The 17,700-nt window shown below is 39.9% G+C and overlaps 1 protein-coding gene across 1 annotated transcript; it reads left to right on the top strand.

The window, feature by feature from the left end:
* Positions 1 to 13,329: 13,329 nt before the first annotated feature.
* On the top strand, positions 13,330 to 17,572 carry LOC138953395 (calponin homology domain-containing protein DDB_G0272472-like). The gene is made up of 4 exons (XM_070325195.1): positions 13,330 to 13,877; positions 14,341 to 14,401; positions 14,947 to 15,222; positions 17,522 to 17,572. The coding sequence occupies exons 1-4, from the start codon at positions 13,330 to 13,332 to the stop codon at positions 17,570 to 17,572; spliced, it is 936 nt and encodes a 311-aa protein (XP_070181296.1).
* The last annotated feature ends 128 nt before the right edge of the window (positions 17,573 to 17,700 follow it).

Genomic DNA, 17,700 nt, shown 5'->3' with positions numbered 1-17,700 from the left:
TATTTGTTTTTGAGAGAGAGAGAGAGAGAGAGAGAGAGAGAGAGAGAGAGAGAGAGACAGAGACAGAGACAGAGACAGAGACAGAGACAGATCAGACAAGACAGACATACAGATAGACAGCCAGACATGTTGTGTATTTTTGTTAACGGAGTAAGCTCCAAAACACCTATGATTCTACACTCAAATTATGAAAACCGGCAAAAATACAAGGAAATAGATTTTTTTTATAAACACCCAAAGAACTAAGCAAGAAAGGTTTAGGTTATGGAACGTTTAATTTATTTGTATTTATATGGGAGATTTATATAGCGCTTGACATTCTCTAAGCGCTTTACATATTAATCATAACCAAGCGAAAAATTCACATTAATTAATCATCCCATAAACTAAGCCTGCCTTGTTATCTTATTCTTGTTTTTAAGAACGTCTAGGGTGTATCTGTTGCAGATTCCTACAATACTTACATGAGAGCAAAACATCATCAAACAGAACAACTGGGAAAAAAGGGAATAAAAAGAAGAACAAAGTTGTACGGTATTTGTGAACATATTCACGAAAGACGTTTCGATCATTAATTTAACTTAATAACACAGTGCGTGTATGTGTATTTTGTGTGTGAAGAAGAAACGGAATAGGAGATGAAAAAAACTAAAAAGATAAAACGATAGTAACTGAAAGCCAAGCGCGAGTGAGTCAAGAATGTTCATTATTCAGCTTTTGATTCAATGTGTTGAGTTTTGCTTCCTTTCATTTTCAACGTTAGTCGTCGGTTTATGAATGCTACCGATACTATAGCGCACAGCAGTGCATTGAAAATAACCATGACGAACATACCAAACAACCGTCACTAGCGAACAATTTGAATTTGAACCCCCACCCGTTTCAACCCACCCACCAAGGCCAACAATTTTGAATTTGAAAGTTGTGCCAGGTGTGCAAGTCAAAACAGCCAACCCGTGAGAATTCAGTCTGCCCCAAACACAACAAACGGTAGCCAACGGAAAGCGACTCAGAGAAGCGATCGAGACAGACTACAAAAGAATCCGCCGTTCGCACCTGCGCAGACGTGAGCTATGGGTGCGCGTGGCACGGCGGCTGGCTTGAGACTATACTAGGCACGTGGCTCATGGCGCGTGCTCTCGAGGGCCACGCGCATGTCTGGGAAGGGGAGAGAACTGAGTGACAATGGTGCCACGACCTGCGAGTCACATTGTCGCCAAGCGAGGGGTGTGACAGATAATTACTACTGCTGAATGGAATTAGGGTCCAGTAACGTACGGCGGTATGTCATTGTCAGTTTCAAATTTGACAGAGACTGTTGGGAGTACATTCCCACGGTCGAGTTATTTGACTCTGGGTTGGCGCTGCCGTCTCCCATGAGTGAACAAGAGGGTGGTGGTTATCCGGGGAGTAGGGAATAATTGCTTGAGGTATTAAACTCACTGACGACTTAGTGGTTGAATAGCGGACACTCATTAATGATACCAATTTGCAGAGGGTATTGACAATATTACATTGTCTGTGTGGACTGAAATGCGGGTTTGTTCTGAAAATGTAAATGAAAGAGCCTGCAAAAGTTTGAATACCTTTTATAAACAACCAACCAACCAACCAACCAACCAACCAACCAACCAACCACACAAAAAAAACACACACCATAATACAAAACAATACAAAACAAAACCAGACAAACACAATATTATTCTTAAATAAAGAGAACAAGTCGCGTAAGGCGAAAATACAATATTTAGTCAAGTAGCTGTCGAACTCACAGAATGAAACTGAACGCAACGCAACGCAGCAAGACCGTATACTCGTAGCATCGTCACTCCACCGCCCGTGGCAAAGGCAGTGCCCGTGGAATTGACAAGAAGAGCGGGGTATTCGTTGCGCTGAGAAGGATAGCACGCTTTTCTGTACCTCTCTTCGTTTTAACTTTCTGAGCGTGTTTTTAATCCAAACATATCATATCTATATATTTTTGGAATCAGGAACCGACAAGGAATAAGATGAAAGTGTTTTTAAATTGATTTGGAAAAAAAAGTTTGATAATAATTTTTATATATTTAATTTTCAGAGCTTGTTTTTAATCCGAATATAACATATTTATATGTTTTTGGAATCAGCAAATGATGGAGAATAAGATAAACGTAAATTTGGATCGTTTTATAAATTTTTATTTTTTTTTACAATTTTCAGATTTTTAATGACCAAAGTCATTAATTAATTTTTAAGCCACCAAGCTGAAATGCAATACCGAACCCCGGGCTTCGTCGAAGATTACTTGACCAAAATTTCAACCAATTTGGTTGAAAAATGAGGGCGTGACAGTGCCGCCTCAACTTTCACGAAAAGCCGGATATGACGTCATCAAAGACATTTATCAAAAAAATGAAAACAGCGTTCGGGGATTTCATACCCAGGAACTCTCATGTCAAATTTCATAAAGATCGGTCCAGTAGTTTAGTCTGAATCGCTCTACACACACACACACACGCACACACGCACACACGCACGCACACACACACGCACATACACCACGACCCTCGTTTCGATTCCCCCTCGATGTTAAAATATTTAGTCAAAACTTGACTAAATATAAAAACGGAACGCATGCGAATTACCAAAAGAAACAACATTGCTAACATAGAATGTAGCGATCGATCATGAGCAATGCGTGCACTTATTACATTTCTAGTAGTATTTTTAACTGCAAAGGATTTGCGTTAGAACACACACATACACACTCACACACACACACACACACACACACACATGCACACACACACACACACACACACACACACACAAAATTACGCACGCACACACGCACGCACAAACATGCACGCACGCACGCTCGCACACACACACACACACACACACACACACACACACACACACACACACACACACACACACACACACACACACACACAGGCGGAAAAAACATATTTGTTCACACCAGTTATTTTGTCCTCCATGCTATCCCCCACTCGCGCCGGTTTAAGACTATAAGTGGCCGGGTCTTTTTGATCGTTCATCCATTCATTTGTTGAATGTTTCTTCATTCAATCATTTGAAAAACAATGTCACTATGTGGCATTCACCATTTCGTTCATTCAGTGGCAAGTTCATTCATGTTTTGTGCGCTTCTTTTAAGTATTGAGGAAGAGAGACTGAACTTTTTTTTGTAGCCCTCGATACTGAATATTTGCAGCTGCAGCAATAAAGCAGCAACAATTACCTCAAAACATGCTATTGACACTGGAACACGATTTGTTCTGTCAGTCGTGTATTTTTTTTAAATTTTCTAATGTTTTGCTGTTTTACCATTTTTGTAAACTTCTCTTTCTTTCTTTTCATTTCTGATCTCTTTCTTTCTCTCTCATTGTCTCTTTATTTTGTTTTGTTGCATGAATTTTACTCCGCTGCCATAGCACACAGAGCTATCTTTAGCATAGCGTCACCTCGCTCGACGCACGTGCGTTCTCCACGTCAATTTCTCTTCAAACAAAGGGAGAAAATCAAGCCCCGTGTCTAGAGTTCAACAGGAGTGAACTCTGAGTTACCTCTTGTCTCTGACGCTACCCGGGACAGAATCGTGACGGAAATCAGTTTCGGTACCAAACCGTCATCATGCCTTGGACAATGGGGTTTGCACGTGCAAACCTTTGTGTGACAGCATGACAGATGAGTCTTCTGACAGTCTACTTTAATCTACAGATATCGTCTTCCTTGTCACAGTGGTGAAATCATGATAGTGAAAGTAAAACCAGAATTGTTTTAGACAGCTTGGCAGACAGAACTGTTGATAAAAGACAGACATAACCATCACGCACGCACGCATGCACCAACACACATGCGCATAGGCTGCAAGATCGTACACAAGCACGCACACACGCACACATCACCTCTCTCTCCCCCACAATCACGCCACACAGACAGACAGGCACACAGAGACAGACAGACAGACAGACACACAGCCAGACAGACATACACACAGACACAGACACAGACACAGACACAGACACACACAGACACACACACACACACACAGACACACACACACACACACACACACACACACACACACGCACACACACACGCGCGAATTTTGTTGAATGAAAAATATACGGGACAATGCATTGCTATTCCGTTACACGCAATTCAGAAACAAAAACTTTTTTCAACAATATATCCCAGCTGCTTTAGCCATCACCTGCCCACGCTTCATATACCCCCCCCCTCCCACATTTCCCCCTCCCATCCCCCTCCTCCGCTCAAAATGTTCCTAATGTCTCCATCCCCTCTGTTTCCATAAACCACAACAGTCTTAGTATCTAGCCGTTGCCATACCAACGCGACAATCATATTCTCCGCGCTGTGTTCCAATTGGTCCAGCTCTCAGCAGGGAGCAACACGGTTGGCTGACTATTTTTAGCTGTACACGAACGCACGTGCGTTCGATCGATCGGAAGCCCATATGTCCCCCGAAAAAGCGACGCTGGGACCGGGGTATGGCACCGTGGTGTGATCAGCCGGGATTGAAAGGGTGTGATTTCTTTCATGCGCCCACCTGCTCTCTTTCTCTCTCTCTCTCTCTCTCTCTCTCTCTCTCTCTCTCTCTCTCTCTCTCTCTCTCTCTCTCTCTCTCTCTCTGTTTCTGTTTCTCCCTCTCCCTTTCTCTGTCTCTCACTCTCTCTCTCTCTCTCTTTGTCTATTGGATATTCTTCTTAAATGTTAACACGTTGATCTCTCTCTCTCTCTCTCTCTCTCTCTCTCTCTCTCTCTCTCTCTCTCTCTCTCTCTCTCTCAAATTAAGTTCAATTCAATTCTCTCTCTCTCTCACTGTCTCTCCCTGCCTCTCAGTCTCTCTATTTCTCTCCCCCCCCCCCCCCCGCTTGGAGACAATGAGAAACAGACGCATTACCGTGAACAGGATTAGCGTCGCGTCTTCGCCTCTACCAGAGAATGGACATTTTAATGAGCATCAGCGATTTCCAGGTTCTAACCGACACGACCTGTCACGAAATATGTGTGACAGTACGACAAGGATAGTGCCCTGTTTTCCTCTGCGTTTTCTTTTGTACTGTTTGTTGTCATTTAGATAATTGTATGATTCCTGCCTCGAAAATACACAATTCCATGTCGCTGCTCTCACGTCAGAGTACACATTTAATTTACCATCCTGAAGAAATCAGCGACAGGCTGCCGAAAATGTAATGACGAATTTAGCATCCTGAAGAAATGAGCGACAGGCTGCCGAACATGTAATGACGAATTTACCATCCTGAAGAAATGAGCGACAGGCTGCCGAACATGTAATGACGGATTTACCATCCTGAAGAAATGAGCGACAGGCTGCCGAACATGTAATGACGGATTTAGCCAAACAGCCAGGTTACTGTTGTGTTTTCTTTTTGTTTTGATACATAGTTTGATTGTTAACATTATATCACCATTCCACTCATCTATTTTTAGTTCTCGTATCTCCTCGTCTTATATAGTTTTCTTTGTTTTGATACATAGTTTGATTGTTAACATTATATCACCATTCCACTCATCTATTTTTAGTTCTCCTATCTCCTCGTCTTATATAGTTTTCTTTGTTTTGATACATAGTTTGATTGTTAACATTATATCACCATTCCACTCATCTATTTTTAGTTCTCGTATCTCCTCGTCTTATATAGTTTTCTTTGTTTTGATACATAGTTTGATTGTTAACATTATATCACCATTCCACTCATCTATTTTTAGTTCTCCTATCTCCTCGTCTTATATAGTTTTCTTTGTTTTGATACATAGTTTGATTGTTAACATTATATCACCATTCCACTCATCTATTTTTAGTTCTCGTATCTCCTCGTCTTATATAGTTTTCTTTGTTTTGATACATAGTTTGATTGTTAACATTATATCACCATTCCACTCATCTATTTTTAGTTCTCGTATCTCCTCGTCTTATATAGTTTTCTTTGTTTTGATACATAGTTTGATTGTTAACATTATATCACCATTCCACTCATCTATTTTTAGTTCTCCTATCTCCTCGTCTTATATAGTTTTCTTTGTTTTGATACATAGTTTGATTGTTAACATTATATCACCATTCCACTCATCTATTTTTAGTTCTCGTATCTCCTCGTCTTATATAGTTTTCTTTGTTTTGATACATAGTTTGATTGTTAACATTATATCACCATTCCACTCATCTATTTTTAGTTCTCGTATCTCCTCGTCTTATATAGTTTTCTTTGTTTTGATACATAGTTTGATTGTTAACATTATATCACCATTCCACTCATCTATTTTTAGTTCTCGTATCTCCTCGTCTTATATAGTTTTCTTTGTTTTGATACATAGTTTGATTGTTAACATTATATCACCATTCCACTCATCTATTTTTAGTTCTCGTATCTCCTCGTCTTATATAGTTTTCTTTGTTTTGATACATAGTTTGATTGTTAACATTATATCACCATTCCACTCATCTATTTTTAGTTCTCCTATCTCCTCGTCTTATATAGTTTTCTTTGTTTTGATACATAGTTTGATTGTTAACATTATATCACCATTCCACTCATCTATTTTTAGTTCTCGTATCTCCTCGTCTTATATAGTTTTCTTTGTTTTGATACATAGTTTGATTGTTAACATTATATCACCATTCCACTCATCTATTTTTAGTTCTCGTATCTCCTCGTCTTATATAGTTTTCTTTGTTTTGATACATAGTTTGATTGTTAACATTATATCACCATTCCACTCATCTATTTTTAGTTCTCGTATCTCCTCGTCTTATATAGTTTTCTTTGTTTTGATACATAGTTTGATTGTTAACATTATATCACCATTCCACTCATCTATTTTTAGTTCTCGTATCTCCTCGTCTTATATAGTTTTCTTTGTTTTGATACATAGTTTGATTGTTAACATTATATCACCATTCCACTCATCTATTTTTAGTTCTCGTATCTCCTCGTCTTATATAGTTTTCTTTGTTTTGATACATAGTTTGATTGTTAACATTATATCACCATTCCACTCATCTATTTTTAGTTCTCCTATCTCCTCGTCTTATATAGTTTTCTTTGTTTTGATACATAGTTTGATTGTTAACATTATATCACCATTCCACTCATCTATTTTTAGTTCTCGTATCTCCTCGTCTTATATAGTTTTCTTTGTTTTGATACATAGTTTGATTGTTAACATTATATCACCATTCCACTCATCTATTTTTAGTTCTCGTATCTCCTCGTCTTATATAGTTTTCTTTGTTTTGATACATAGTTTGATTGTTAACATTATATCACCATTCCACTCATCTATTTTTAGTTCTCGTATCTCCTCGTCTTATATAGTTTTCTTTGTTTTGATACATAGTTTGATTGTTAACATTATATCACCATTCCACTCATCTATTTTTAGTTCTCCTATCTCCTCGTCTTATATAGTTTTCTTTGTTTTGATACATAGTTTGATTGTTAACATTATATCACCATTCCACTCATCTATTTTTAGTTCTCGTATCTCCTCGTCTTATATAGTTTTCTTTGTTTTGATACATAGTTTGATTGTTAACATTATATCACCATTCCACTCATCTATTTTTAGTTCTCGTATCTCCTCGTCTTATATAGTTTTCTTTGTTTTGATACATAGTTTGATTGTTAACATTATATCACCATTCCACTCATCTATTTTTAGTTCTCGTATCTCCTCGTCTTATATAGTTTTCTTTGTTTTGATACATAGTTTGATTGTTAACATTATATCACCATTCCACTCATCTATTTTTAGTTCTCGTATCTCCTCGTCTTATATAGTTTTCTTTGTTTTGATACATAGTTTGATTGTTAACATTATATCACCATTCCACTCATCTATTTTTAGTTCTCGTATCTCCTCGTCTTATATAGTTTTCTTTGTTTTGATACATAGTTTGATTGTTAACATTATATCACCATTCCACTCATCTATTTTTAGTTCTCGTATCTCCTCGTCTTATATAGTTTTCTTTGTTTTGATACATAGTTTGATTGTTAACATTATATCACCATTCCACTCATCTATTTTTAGTTCTCCTATCTCCTCGTCTTATATAGTTTTCTTTGTTTTGATACATAGTTTGATTGTTAACATTATATCACCATTCCACTCATCTATTTTTAGTTCTCGTATCTCCTCGTCTTATATAGTTTTCTTTGTTTTGATACATAGTTTGATTGTTAACATTATATCACCATTCCACTCATCTATTTTTAGTTCTCGTATCTCCTCGTCTTATATAGTTTTCTTTGTTTTGATACATAGTTTGATTGTTAACATTATATCACCATTCCACTCATCTATTTTTAGTTCTCGTATCTCCTCGTCTTATATAGTTTTCTTTGTTTTGATACATAGTTTGATTGTTAACATTATATCACCATTCCACTCATCTATTTTTAGTTCTCCTATCTCCTCGTCTTATATAGTTTTCTTTGTTTTTTGTGTTTGATTTTTGAAGGTATTTTACTTATTTGTTTGTTAGCTTAACGAAGATTCATCGAAAAATTATGTTGTTTAATCGGTGTGTAAACGTTCTAAAAGAGAGTATATACATGTCTATACAAAATAATCATACAAAGTTAGTTTGTATGTCAACGGACATTTGAATGCGTAACTAATAATTTCTCACAGTTGAACTTTACAGAAGTGTCAGATACTTGTATTTGTTTCAAAAAGCTGTCACTGACTCAGAAGCTGAAAGTTTGACAAAGAAACATAATGATACAATATGTTTGTTTGTTTGTTTGTTTGCTTAACGCCCAGCCGACCACTAAGGGCCATATCAGGGCGGTGCTGCTATGACATATAACGTGCGCCACACACAAGACAGAAGTCGCAGCACAGGCTTCATGTCTCACCCAGTCACATTATTCTGACACCGGACCAACCAGTCCTAGCACTAACCCCATAATGCCAGACGCCAGGCGGAGCAGCCACTAGATTGCCAATTTTAAAGTCTTAGGTATGACCTGGCCGGGGTTCGAACCCACGACCTCCCGATCACGGGGCGGACGCCTTACCACTAGGCCAACCGTGCCGGTACATAATATGTTCTTTTGGTTACTCTACAATGACATCATTTTAAAGGGTGTCAAAAGTCTATCCTTACCAATGAACAACCACATTCCGTTGTGATTGCAATGTTTTGTTTTTTCATGAAATAAACGTTCCAATAACTTTATTCGCTAGGAACTTTCCCAACAAGCGGCAGAAACATTGGATCAAGCTAAGGTCTTGTTACTCATTGTGTGGCTGTGCACTGTAAAGACCGTTGGGAGTTGGGTCGATATATTTGTGAATGTAACGTACTATTTTGATAATATCAAACGTTCCAACAATGAACCTACCTTTCTTGTTTTTTGGTTCCAATTACTAACTATTCTTGTTTGACAGTTTGTAGATTCTGAGTTATGGAACGCTACCAGTCTATCTGTGTTTGAATGACAGCAAGACAGTAGTTGGCCTCCAAGTGATAGTTATACATCTCAGTCACCTGAGCACGTGCACAGCGTTGTGCTCAGTATTAATGTCCTCCATACCATCATCCTCTCGTCTCAGTAATGCACGCTAGGGTATGCAACCCCGGATCATCCCCGCGACCATTCTTCCACTTCCCTGACACTGGAGACGAAGAGATTTCTATCGTGACAGAAGACCATTCATTTAATCTGGCTGTGAGTCTATGGCGGCTATAGAGCTCTGTGCAACAGCTTGCGGAGACTGAATGAGACCCCCTGCTGTGATCGGAGAGGAGTCTATGTCTTTGTCCTCTTGCGGAATCATTTTGCTGTTTGGTTGGTTGGAGGTCTTGGTGTACGTACGTTGGTTAGGATTTGTAGTAGTTTTGGGAAAACCACGGGCTAACTTTGTGTAGTCTGTTGAGTCCTCTCTGAAAATTGTTACACTTTGGAAAAAAAACATACAAACGAACAAACAAACAGGCAAACAAGCACACAAAAACACACAAACAAACAAACAAACAAACAAACAAACAAACAAACAAACAAACAAACAGAAAACAACCAACCAGACAAAGAAACAAGCAAACAATACACACAAAAACAAACAAACTTTCCCGAACAGCTTGCCGTGTATTCAAACGTTTGTTCAAATGTCTTTTTATCGTCGTTGTATGACGGGTGCAAAAGTCTAATGGATATAAATCACGGCTGCGCGTGCACGGTGGGTTAAGGGTGAAGACTTTTCAGATTTTTGAGTACGCCCGGAAAGGATTCTGTAATCCATGTCAGATTTGGGTGGGTTATAGTAAAACGAAAATACCAAGCTTACATCCCCCGAAAACAGAGTATGGCTGGGAAAATTGATGATACACGTTAACAAGAAAACCCAAAAAACAACAACACTCGTACTAAAAGAATCCACACACGCACTAGAGTACATGGAAGTTAAGCCCATGAACGAAGGAGAACAAGAATCGTCATCGTGTTTCATCCGTTGCGCCACCATCCGTAGAAATCTGCAATCAGCCTGATGACGCTCGGTATCATTGCATGCTAGCCGAGCATTGAGGAAAGACTGCGCCGTGGCCAGGATTGTTGACCAAAGCCACAGAATCCCACGGATGTGCTACACACAGACTGACGCGCCGATACACGCCAAGTAATTCAATCAATCAATCAATATGAGGCTTATATCGCGCGTATTCCGTGGGTACAGTTCTAAGCGCAGGGATTTTTTTGAAATTTTTTTAAAATTTTTTTTTTTATGCAATTTATATCGCGCACAGATTCAAGGCGCAGGGATTTATTTATGCCGTGTGAGATGGAATTTTTTTTACACAATACATCACGCATTCACATCGGCCAGCAGATCGCAGCCATTTCGGCGCATATATCCTACTTTTCACGGCCTATTATTCCAAGTCACACGGGTATTTTGGTGGACATTTTTATCTATGCCTATACAATTTTGCCAGGAAAGACCCTTTTGTCAATCGTGGGATCTTTAACGTGCACACCCCAATGTAGTGTACACGAAGGGACCTCGGTTTTTCGTCTCATCCGAAAGACTAGCACTTGAACCCACCACCTAGGTTAGGAAAGGGGGGAGAAAATTGCTAACGCCCTGACCCAGGGTCGAACTCGCAACCTCTCGCTTCCGAGCGCAAGTGCGTAACCACTCGGCCACCCAGTAATTGATGTCATACAATGCAAGCAACTAGCCCTGGTCCTTTGCAATCAAGTCGGTGATTAGCGCGATGTAAAGCTTCACAAGAGCAAAGAAAGTTACCTGAATGTTGTGATTTTAAGTGTAAGACATAGGAACCCCCTTTTAACAGCCCCCATTATGAGACTTCCTCCCTGTTTTTTGTGTGTTTTTTTATGGTTTTTTTACATGTTCTGCTCATAACCCCTGTAAACTTTCCTCCATTTTAAGACTCCCTCCTTCAAGACTCCCTCATTTAAAACCTCATTTTCTGATTTGTGGAAGTTTTACAAGAGGGGTTCCACTGTGTAACCGTCCTGGGCACGTAATACAAATGTACGCCCGAGTCGGCGAGGTACGCACGGATGATTTGTTTACCATGATTGTGCTGTGCTATTTGAAATTCTCATTAAACTAAGTTGATTGAAGACAATGTGTCACGAAGTGGTTTGCATGTGAATTTATTATTCTACGAGGTTTCAGCGAGACAAGTAAGTGAACTGGCGACATGCAGTGAGCCGTGATACGAACTCGTGAGTGTCTGTTGGTACCTTCTTGTGTGCGTTAATCTATATTTGAGAGAGTATTGTTATAATATGTATTTACATGCCTTGAGTGAAAGCTGGAAGATTGTGCGAACTGTGTGTTGAAAAGTTGTTCGTATTGATGTATTTAAAGTGAAGAAGTATGTTGTTTTTGGTTGAGGAAATAATGAGCCTGCATCCTCCCAAATTCTGTTTTTGAAGTGTTTGGTGTGAAAGGGTAGAGACAGTGCAAAAGGGCAGAACACGCATAATAAATTCACATGCAAACCACTTCGTGACAGTGGTGACCCCGACATAGCCCTAATAAGTTTGTTTTCCAGATAAGGACATTTTGGTTGTAGTTGTAGTTAAAAAGCAGTTGCTTCCCTTTCATTGAGAAATTGAGAAATTGAGAATGAAGTGCCTTTAGTGTAGCTAATTAGACATACTCTGATATTTTCCGTGTTGTAGTGAGTTTGTTTATGTGTATGTCATTGGACACCCCCCTCTCCAGCTCTAGGGGTCTACGTAGTTGTATAGTTCGTACGTAGAGAGGGCCTTAGTTTCTGTTTGCTTCCTGTTCTGTGTATTTATTATCTATCTTTCTATCTAAAATTCTAGCTCCCTTTCCTATAAGTTTTTTTTAAAACTATTTTTCTTAGATTCTATCTTGGATTGATTGTTGTGTATGATTGTTGTCGTTGAGGTGCAGGCTTATTTTAAATAAAATAGTATAGGGTGAGCCATTTTTTTGTGTGTGTATAAACTCTGAAATTTTGTATTTTTTTTGGTTGGACTCTGATATTTTTTTTTAGTTGTGTACTCTGGCTGGAAAAGTGTTTTTGTTTATTATTGTTATTGTTGTTCCTCTTTGTAGTTGGATTAGTAATAGTGTGATTATCTCCCCTATACTACTGTTTGAAATTTAGTTGGTGGTTTGGGGAAAGTTTGTTTATTTTTTTTGTAAATTTATTTTTTGGGGGTTAGTAGTAATTGGTAAACATTTGTACTTGAACAAATTTTTGGGTAAATTTGTTGTTGTTGTTGTTGTTGTGAATATTTAAATTTTGTTTTGGTTTTGCTCTGGCGATTGATTTTCCTTAAAGGATCTGACGCTGGTTAGTGGTGTGTGGAATTGAATTTTTCATTTAAAGTGGGTTATTTGGGTTTGAGAAACTTTGACATTTCTGGTTAATTTTTTTTTAATTTTTTGTGTTGTTGATGTTCTAAAGTTGGTAGTTTAAGTTTGACATTGATTGACAAGTGTTTGAAGCTGCTGTTGATTGTTTAATCTGATATTTTCCAAATTATATATATTTTTTGGGACTCTATTAAGTTTATTGTTTATTTTTGAGACTGGTTGTGTAAATAGTTAAGTAGTAAACAATATGAGGATTGTTTTTAAAAAGGCACAAGATTTCTTTTAGTTTAGTATTTTATGATTCTCTTTTGTGTGTGTTTAGTATTGCGAGAAACTGGTGTATGATACAACTTTTTGATACTTAAAACAATTTTGTGAAACTTGGGTTACTTGATCCATTGTATTACTTTGAGATTACTTTGATATTGTGACATTGTAAAGATGGCTGAGCATAGTGATACTGGTGGTAGCACATATGATCATTATTTGGCATTGGGAGAGAAGCATGCCTTAAAGGCAGAAGCTTTGTCTAAGTTTGCTCAGGATCATATGGATAGGGAAGAGAGAATTCAGGAAAGGGAAGCAAAGAAAGTAGCAGCTGAGGTGCAAGCAAAGAAAGTTGAGGCTGAGACTAAAAGATTAGAAGCTGAGGCTGAGACAAGAAGATTAGAAGCTGAGGCTGAGGCAAAGAAAGCACAAGCTCAAGCTGAGGCTGAGACTAAAAGATTAGAGGCTGAGACAAGAAGGTTAGAAATGGAATTAGATGCAAAGAGGCTAGAAGCAGATACTGAGGCAAGGAAAATGGATTTGGAGTTTAAGAAAGCAGAAGCGCAGCAAAGTACAGGTGGAAATGCAGGTGGGAAATCAGGTCCCAGCATCAGGCCCCAGTACCCAAAACTCCCCATGTTCAAGGAAGATAAAGATGACATTGACAGTTTCTTGTTCAGATTTGAGACGCATGCAAAGGCGAACAAATGGAGTGATTCAGAGTGGGCGACATACTTATCAGCTTATCTGGAGGGTGGAGCTTTGTCGTTGTTTCATTCATTGTTTTCAACGGGTACTTTGTCGTATGAAGACTTGAAGAAAGAGTTGTTGAAGAAGTTTCAGTGCACTCGAGAGGGATTTCGTAAGAAATTTCGCAATACGAAGCCAGAGGCTGATGAAAGTTTTGGCACATACGTAACAAAGATGAAGCATTTGTTCAACCGTTGGTTGAGGTTGTCGGATATAGAAACCTCATATGAAGCGTTGTTTGATTTTGTGTTATGTGAGCAGATTCTCAGCAGTGTATGCACTGATTTGTGGGTCTTTTTGAAAGAACGTGATTGTAACAATTCAAAAGACGTTATTGCTAGCGCAGAAACTTACAAATCAGCCCATCCGAATAAATGTTTGGCCAAAAAGGAACAAGTAAATCTTTTGGGGACTGGAAACGTAGCTTTCAAACAGAATCGTGGATCAGGACAGTCGTACAATCGTGGTCAAGGTGATAGTGGCAGAAGACAAGATGGTATGAGCAGAAATACCAGGTTTCAAGGCAGAGGTGAGGATCGTAAGCGGGGTAGAAGAGGATGGCAGCAAGGAGGTACTAGAGGTACAGGTGCTAAACAGCGGAATCAGGACACATGTTACAGATGTGGGGAATTGGGCCATTACGTTAGAGGCTGTGCAAAGGTTGCAAATTCAGCAAAGTCGGTAGCTGATTGTCAGGACGCTGGAGTGTTGGTAAGCTCGGCAGCAGTCGGGTCGTTGCCATTAGCGGAAGGTCTCGTTAATGGGAAGCAAGTTTCAGTACTGAGAGACACAGGAGCTAATGTAGCTGGGGTAAGGAAGTCGTTGGTCTTACCAAGCCAGTACATAAAGGGAGAGGTCCAAAAAGTGAAGGGTTTTAGTGGACGGAGTGATTTGTATCCATTGGCGGAAGTGGTTGTCGATACCCCATATTTTCAGGGAAAGTTGAAATGTTGTGTGCTCACAGACCCAGTCGCTGACCTAGTGATAGGTAATCTTCGGGGTGTGGTACCCAGAGTAGATTTATTCCTTGGGAATACGCAGGGTGTTGGATTGTGTGCTGATGTAAGTCACAAGAAAATCACTGAAGAGGTGGTACTTGAGAAGGTCGTGTGTGGTACGAGTAGGGCAAAAGCCAAAAAGAAACTGGAGGATTTCCCGGTGCCATTGAAAAATGTGGTTACTCCTGATTTGTCGGTTAAAGAGGAGGATCTGAAAAGTTTGCTGAGAGAAGATGAGACATTGGAAGAGGTGTTGAGTGTGTCACGAGAGGATGAGAAGTATGCAGTTTGTGCAGAGAAAGTTGTTGATGTTGAGGAAGTAAGTAGTGGATATCGCGAAAGCATTTCACTGAGGTCTGACTGGGGCAGTCATGATGTTTTCCCAAGTAAATGTGAAGAGGCAAAGGTTGCAGTGTTACCTCTGACTGAGGAGAGGAAAACGTTGCCGTTACCTACGTTGCCTAAGGGGAAGGAAGAGACAATCGGAGACATTGTTTTTGATCCTGGTTTGACAGATAGTCAAAAGGATGATATGAAACAGGTGTTTGGAAAGATGGTTGACATTTTCAAAACATGTGATGCGGTGGTGTCTTTAACGGCAAGAATTAGCATTCGAGGTTCATCCAATAGCATGAGACAGGAATACGTTGACAGACATTTTGTCCAGGTCATTCGTAGATCAGAGCATACCAAAGGTTTATGGGATGTGTGGAAAAAGAAGGTTCCTTTGATCAAAAGAAAACTCGAGAGTTTTCTTTTGTCCCCGGGAAGGGGGATGCCACAAAGATGTGAGTAGCATATTTGTGAGGTGAAACCACGTCGTGTTTTTAACCTCCCTAAATGTTGTAGAGGCGATGGTAGCTGACCGGACTGGCGTTATTCACGTGTTTCGGGTGTTGCACGCAAACCTGGCTTAGCTTGATGTGAGTTGTGTTTGAGACATGTAGCTGGTCTGAGGTAAATAACGTCACAGCGTGTGAGATTTCCAACCGGGAAGGTTGTTCAGCGTGTGTCAGACTTGTTCTGGGAACAAGTACTCTTTCAAGAGACGGGTCTCTTAAGGAGTTTCCATGAGGGATTTCCATGGCGTATAAGGGAGGGACCTTACACGAGAGAAGCGCTAGACGACGGTGGAAGCAAGGGACCACCTCGGCGCAGATGACTAGACGAATGGAGTCTTCATCGATACCGGTCGTAGCTGACGACGGTTGTTTCCGCTACGGGCGGAAGGGTTTCTCGGGGAGAAACCTGGAAGGTGTGTGTTGGCATCTTCAATGAGATGTGTGTTGGCATCTTCAGTGAAAGGTGTGTGTTGGCATCTTCAGTGAAAGGTGTGTGTCGGCATCTTCAGCGGAAGGTGTGTGTTAGCATCTCTGTGTGTTGGCATCTGAATTCATTATTCTACGAGGTTTCAGCGAGACAAGTAAGTGAACTGGCGACATGCAGTGAGCCGTGATACGAACTCGTGAGTGTCTGTTGGTACCTTCTTGTGTGCGTTAATCTATATTTGAGAGAGTATTGTTATAATATGTATAAAAAATGTACATGCCTTGAGTGAAAGCTGGAAGATTGTGCGAACTGTGTGTTGAAAAGTTGTTCGTATTGATGTATTTAAAGTGAAGAAGTATGTTGTTTTTGGTTGAGGAAATAATAAGCCTGCATCCTCCCAAATTCTGTTTTTGAAGTGTTTGGTGTGAAAGGGTAGAGACAGTGCAAAAGGGCAGAACACGCATAATAAATTCACATGCAAACCACTTCGTGACACAATGCCATGCTAAAAAATGATGGAAGCTGGGCCCGTTGTGTGCCGTGGCCTGTGGGGCTGGCTTCTTCAACTCTTCAACTGCCTTCTCTCAGTCCTATTCCAAAATGTTATTGGCACGCGTACATTATGCCGGTTGGCATGTAGGGCAGCAACGAAGGACCTCCACTCCTGTCTGTTCGGGGGCAGTCTCTGGATGGTACCCCAATTGGCACGCGTAAGTTAACAGAAATCAGGTCGGTTTCAGCAGCCCAAATCGTTCAACATTTACCTTCTTCTTCTTCTTCTTCTTCTTCTTCTTCTTCTTCTTCTTCTTCTTCTTCTTCTTCTTCTTCTTCTTCTTCTTCTTCGTTCATGGGCTTAAACTCCCACGTTCACTCATGTTTTTAGCACGAGTGGATTTTTACGTGCATGACCGTTTTTACCCCACCATTCAGGCAGCATATACGCCGATTTCGGGGGAGGCATGCTGTGTATTTTCGTGTTTCTATAACCCACCGAACTCTGACATGGATTACAGGATCTTTTCCGTGCGCACTTGGTCTTGTGCTTGCACACGAAGGGGGTTAAGTCACTAGCAGGTCTGCATATTATAAGTTGACCTGAGAGATCGGAAAAATCTCCACTCTTATCCACGCCTGGTGGGTACCAGGCGGCAGCGACCGGGATTCGAACTCACGACCTCCCGATTAGGAGGCCGACGTCTTACCACCACGCCACTGCGCCCGTCGCAACAACATTTACCAATTCAAAATGTAAAGGAATTTGGATAATTTCATTTACCATTGAGCTTTATCTTCAAGTCCCTCATACTGTAGTAACCCTGTGACAGCAGTGCAATGATTTGTAAAAACAGATAGAAGCTCACGAGCACCTCAGTCGGTTCCATGCTTTCAGAGGAATGTGATCTATGTCAAGCATTCAAGGTACGAACTCGACGCAAGTAAATAAAAAAAATAGTCATCAACGTGCATTGTCATTAACATTATTTCCTTTCAAGCGGCTTTTGTCCCAATTAAAACGCTATTACTTTCT

The sequence above is a fragment of the Littorina saxatilis genome, linkage group LG17 (genome assembly GCF_037325665.1).
Source record: "Littorina saxatilis isolate snail1 linkage group LG17, US_GU_Lsax_2.0, whole genome shotgun sequence".
Classification (NCBI taxonomy): Eukaryota; Metazoa; Mollusca; class Gastropoda; order Littorinimorpha; family Littorinidae; genus Littorina; species Littorina saxatilis.
This window is presented reverse-complemented; position numbering and strand designations above follow the sequence as displayed.